This window comes from Oncorhynchus kisutch, linkage group LG27, assembly GCF_002021735.2.
Source record: "Oncorhynchus kisutch isolate 150728-3 linkage group LG27, Okis_V2, whole genome shotgun sequence".
Taxonomy (NCBI): domain Eukaryota; kingdom Metazoa; phylum Chordata; class Actinopteri; order Salmoniformes; family Salmonidae; genus Oncorhynchus; species Oncorhynchus kisutch.
The window spans coordinates 10,533,860-10,539,113 of record NC_034200.2 but is presented as its reverse complement, the minus strand read 5'-3'; the positions used below and the strand labels follow the sequence as shown (position 1 = coordinate 10,539,113).

General features: G+C 43.5%; 1 protein-coding gene and 1 non-coding gene across 3 annotated transcripts; one reads left to right on the top strand and one right to left on the bottom strand.

Annotated features, from left to right (window-relative positions):
• Window positions 1-211: 211 nt before the first annotated feature.
• zgc:153935 (uncharacterized protein CXorf38 homolog) lies at window positions 212-4,102 on the bottom strand. 2 transcript variants are annotated; one of them, XM_020463282.2, is made up of 6 exons: window positions 3,725-4,102; window positions 2,030-2,164; window positions 1,777-1,899; window positions 1,549-1,698; window positions 1,308-1,460; window positions 212-1,221 (listed from the first exon to the last, which is right to left on the bottom strand). In XM_020463282.2, the coding sequence occupies exons 1-6, from the start codon at window positions 3,926-3,928 to the stop codon at window positions 1,066-1,068; spliced, it is 921 nt and encodes a 306-aa protein (XP_020318871.1). In that variant the 5' UTR covers window positions 3,929-4,102; the 3' UTR covers window positions 212-1,065. The 2 variants fall into 2 exon arrangements, with proteins under 2 accessions (XP_020318871.1, XP_020318872.1); XM_020463283.2 differs by having other exon boundaries at window positions 2,030-2,136; window positions 3,725-4,099.
• A 330-nt stretch (window positions 4,103-4,432) lies between these two features.
• On the top strand, window positions 4,433-4,545 carry trnal-caa (transfer RNA leucine (anticodon CAA)). Its single transcript has 2 exons — window positions 4,433-4,470; window positions 4,500-4,545. It is a non-coding gene; the product is annotated as a tRNA-Leu (tRNA).
• The last annotated feature ends 709 nt before the right edge of the window (window positions 4,546-5,254 follow it).

Below are 5,254 nucleotides of genomic sequence, written 5' to 3'. Positions count from 1 at the left end.
ACATCTGTAAACAGCTAGATTCTTTTCTTAGCAAGTTGTGGCTAAGTCGTGTTAGCCGCTAATGCTAATCGCTAGTCAGCTGGCTATGTACAGAGTCAGAGCAAATGTAGCTGGCAATACAGCCTGATACCAGTGATGGTGGAGGCCTAAATCAGCATGTTGTTTGTGCAACAGTATCTTCTAAATCAAAGAGGAATAGGCGAAGCATGAATATGTTCGTTACATGAAGAAAACATTTAATGTAGCCAAAGATTATAGGGTCCCATAGGAAACACTGACCAACACTTTGGTTCCTACCCTGTCACAATAACTCCTCCCTGGCATTTTCATGTCAAACACTGTATTCAAAGTGTCCACTCTTATATTCTAACTATAGAATTATGATAACTATATTTCCATCAGTTCACCCAAGTGTTCTGATCTAAATCGCAAGTCAAATCACAATTGCAACATTTGGTAAAAAAACATTTTTTTTTTAAAAGGCCTTACATTTTTGGCCAATATCGTGCAGCACTACATGGCAATATGGAAATGATCTCAAATGAGTGCAGGACATTTATGAAAACTATTTTGGGTTGAAGTTTAATATAACAGTATAAAACAATCAGAACAGAGAACCCATTGAAATCAATTAGAATGTATGTGTTGTCACCCTAGGGTCACACACTACTCAAAGCAAATTCAGAACATTTATTACTCAAACCATTAAATACCGTGACATGATATTTTTGCCATATAGCCCAGCCCTACTGTAGTGAATTGTTTGAACAGGTACAATGCCAATGTTGCCGATTTAATGCCACCTGCAGTTATGGAATGTTTGCTCACTAGTATAATTCATTGACTGATCCCTCCTGATGACCCAAATGGAATCATGTGATCCTTCCTTAACCCATAAGAAGTCCCACCCTGTTGATTACTTTAAAATGGTAAAAGTCCTCAATGGTGCTGCCCATGCTAAAACTGGCATTTGGGCACTAGAGTCATCCATCTCTTCTGGTTTAGTCCTCACCTCTGCTCTGCTCTCCTCCTGCTCTCTTCCCCTGCCCTCTGATAGTTAGTAGGTTACTCAGGTGTCTCCACTTCATTCCCTCCCCCTTCTCCCCTTCTCCTCATCTGTGTCTCCATTGATGTGATGGTCTGGAGTTCAGAGGAGAACTGGTCACTCAAGTCTCTGTTGGCCAGGAGGAAATCCCTCAGTCTCAGCAACTCCTCAGTGTCCTACAGAATACAGCAGGCAGTCAGACATTAGTCAGACAGAGTCAATCAGTCAGACAACTAATGGTTAGAATTGTAGTTAGAAGTACCTGTGTGTCTGTGTCAGTAAGCAGCTCCTGCAGCCTCGCTCTCAGCAAGTCCGCTTCCCATTGGCTGATAGACTCAGGCTCCACCCCCTCCGACAAGGAACCATCCACTCGGTCCACACCAGGAACTAACACCGACAAATCAACAGCCAGCATCTGGACACAAAAACACACACAGCATTTACACTCCATAGATCAGAGGTGATACAACACACAGATCTGAGAGCTGATATCACACACACACCTCTAGTATCTGTTGTCCGGCTGCTGCCACTTCTGGTAGGTGTGCGAATTGCTGTAGGAGCTGCTGTATGCTGACCTGGTAGCGCCTCATCCACTGGTCACACACTCGCATCTCACAGGAGTGCATCAACTCGTTCCTACACCTGATAACCTAAGACAAGACGCATACACATTCATAACACAAACACAGGTGACATGTGTGTTTATACTGTGTGCGCATTTGTGTTACCTCTCTGACACAGTGCTGGTCCACGTAGTTGAAGTGGGAGCAGAAGTTGAGGAGGTTGAGCAGTGCGGACGCATCACACAGCTCCGCCCCCTTAACCCCAGCTTGACCCCGCGGCATGTAGGCCTGAGGGAGACAAAGGAAGAAAGAAGGAGAGAAGAGGTCAATTATCTAATATAACATGGGTGAAAGCGGAGTACAATTTCAATAACAGAACCAATAATTCAGTAATATTTATTTTGCACACACACACTACCTTGGCCAGTTCCCAGTGGTCCTGGTTCCAGAGTGGGGGTCTGCAATTCCCCCAATTCACCATCCCCCTGGGGTTTGTGTGGTGCCTCAGGATCACGTTCCTCCACTCTGTACACACCACACACACAGAGTACAGCTGTGGGACACATACGAGAAAGAATCATTCAATCAAACGTCATCATGACAGGTCTCTACTGGTGTAGTCTCTCGTGACCACGAATCCAAATCTCGTTTTTGTTCACTCGACCAGTGAGGACGAGGCGAAGCGAGAGGGTTTTACGCCCATCTAAATCTGTCCACGATAAGCAGACTGATAAGACCGGCTGCCTTCCTGCCTTTTGGGTCGACGACTTCCATTGTTAGAGCAGTCACTTGACTATCTTGTCAATATAGTAGAAAATCTGACTCAACACAAGAGCCGGACAATAAGGGTGGGATTGTGTCTTCTTGGAAGTGCTAGAGCTGGTCGAAGCAGATTCCAGGAGTGGTGGAGTACAACGCCTAAACGTGTAGAAGATGGAAAGAAGGAGGAAAGTCCAAATCGGTGTTACTGATGTTTGAAGAACAGTACCTGCCTATTCATGGCAAGCTGGGATCCAGAACATACACAGTGAGAGTGTTTGTGAATAAACGCTTGCAGTGTCAAAATTGCAAAAGGTATGGTCATGTATCAAGTGTGTGTCAGCAGAAGCAACATATTGGTGATGATCTACAGTGTTGCAATTGTGGTGGGAATCACCTTGCCGAATTCCTGCCGTGCCCCGTTAGGATGAAGGAGTTTGAAGGAGCACGGATCCGGGCTGTACAGCAGGTCTCCTACATGGAGGCGCAGGAAATTGTTGAAGGGGTGAATGGTGCTGAGGATGCTATGGCAGTGGATGCCCGGCAGCCAGTTAAGAATGTTGTTCACGAGTTGAAGGATACAGACACATTGATAGTGAAGGGCGATTGTGGCGTTTATTGCACAAGTGATTAATTGTACTTCCCAAACGAAGAAAAAGTCCAAGAAGCTGGGCATAATTGAATCTGCAAGGTTTGGGGTATTCAGGAATTAACAACTGAAACATTGCATGGAATACTGACTGAAGATGATCCCCCCCCTCCCAGGCCCCTGAGCCTGTGTAGTGGTGTGAATTGGATTGGACTATGACTGGAGTGAGATCGTTAATTTTTTTGTATTTTGAATCACATTTTTTATTAGTCCTTTGCGAAATGGTTTTAAAAAAAATTCTTCCGTTCATTACCAGCATGCAATGCATGCTTCATGGTGCCAGCATGCATTGCACATTAAATTAGTGCGAACACCATTATAGCAGAAAAGAGTACGCGAGAGCCAGGGGCGTATTCATTACGCCGATTCTTTAACAAAATGTTTCTTACGGATGCAAACGGAACGAAACGGAAGGGACCTACCTGAATTTACTTTATCTTGGCCAGGTCGCAATTGTAAATGAGAACTTGTTCTCAACTTGCCTACCTGGTTAAATAAAGGTTAAATTTTTTTTTTTTTAAGTGTTTTCCGCTTTGCAACTGTTCGAACTAATAAATACACTCCTAACGTCCAGGCTACTACTGGAATAAATTGACACATGATCTAGCTAGCCCATAATAATTTTCTTCTTAAAATAATTCAGGTTATTTGGGGAGTGGTTCAACTCAACTGACATTATGCCAGCAGACAACTTTTGACTCTCACCTGATTCCCTTTGGGTCTGCACCCGCTCCGACATGGCTGCCGCAGACCCGGGTTCCTAGTGACTAGATTTCCGTGGAAGGATCTCATCTCAGTATCGGTGAAAGGGTGCAACCCCTCCCGCAGTTTGAGGAGACAGTACCCCGCTTTGAGCCAGTTCTTATACCCGCCATCGTTCAGACGAGCGCTCAACTCTTCGTGTACCATGTACAAATTAAAACAAACACCAACATAAAGCAGAGCTAGATCTTAAAACAAACTGAAGAGTATGCCGACTATATCTCGGGAACGCTACATAAGAAAAGGTCAACAAAGAAACAAAAGTGCGTATCATCCGCGATGTCAAGTTTCCGCCCTTGTCTCGACTCGAACCCCGCCCATTCTCTGTCAGTGCAGTATGGGGATTGTAGTAAACTAGCTAGACTTTTCCAACTGCCGTCGGTCTGTCCTGAAACAGCGAAACTGTCTGTATACCCTGAATATGATTTATTAAAGTGATAACGACAATACAGGTAAAATAATCGAAATGAAATCATTATAAAATATAAATATGTATGTATAACTATAGGCTTAGGCCATACATTATCAGTACTCTAACTGCCTTGCCTACATAAATCCAACCTGTAGTTTACCTACATAGCAGTGCTCACCTATACAAGACTTTAGGTCATAGAATAGTAAAAGCTATAAGAAACGTATGGAAGTACAGTTGTCAGGATGGCCGAGCGGTCTAAGGCGCCAGACTCAAGGTGAAAATCCTTCCTGGGTAAAAGGGGTATTCTGGTCTCCGAATGGAGGCGCGGGTTCGAATCCCGCTTCTGACAATGTTTTTCCTTAACAAAATCAGATTGAAAGAGTCTACTCAGTGGATTCCCTCAAGTGGTGGAAAGAAAACACATGAATCCTTTTACGTTTTACCATTTTCCTAGTTATAAATGCGCTCACCTGGGCTATTTTCGAGTGATCCAGACAGAGCAGCGAAATTTCAGGTAGGAGGAAAAGAGTGTTTTCGTGTTTTCGTCCATGAGGTGGCGGCATCATCATACCAAACGCCAGAGGCAGCCCTGCATGGTAGAGTTTTACTGCTGGCTGAAAGGAGAATTTTGACTGGTCACCCTCCTAGAGATTTATTTACAGGGTATCCACATAACCAAGGTGTGGTTGTGTGTGTGTGTGTGTGTTAGAAATATATACCAAGATGTGCATTATAAGAAACGTGTGGCCTAACCCTGCAACAGTAAAGCATGCATATTTTGAGGACAGAAAACAACCCACACACCTCATTTAAGGACCAGTGGTATTCTCTGATACAGTGAATCACTTACTTAGAATTATAGGACCCAACTTCAAACAGATTTATACAACAAAGAGCAATTATGAAAATGAAAATACATTTTGTGTTGTATCAAATAATGTCATCTTTACATGAACATTTAATTAGTCTTTTAGGATGCTCACCGAAAAACAAATATCCCTCTATCTTTGTAATTGGATCTCTACGGATTCGATTAAAGCTAAAGTAGATTAGACACC

Excerpts from the sequence above, each read along its gene's own strand:
- zgc:153935 (XM_020463282.2), bottom strand. The coding sequence starts at position 3,928 with ATGGTACACGAAGAGTTGAGCGCTCGTCTGAACGATGGCGGGTATAAG. Across the intron at positions 1,699-1,776 it reads ACCAGCACTGTGTCAGAGAG|GTTATCAGGTGTAGGAACGA; the intron begins GTAACACAAATG and ends GTCTTGTCTTAG. Across the intron at positions 1,222-1,307 it reads TTACTGACACAGACACACAG|GACACTGAGGAGTTGCTGAG; the intron begins GTACTTCTAACT and ends TGTATTCTGTAG.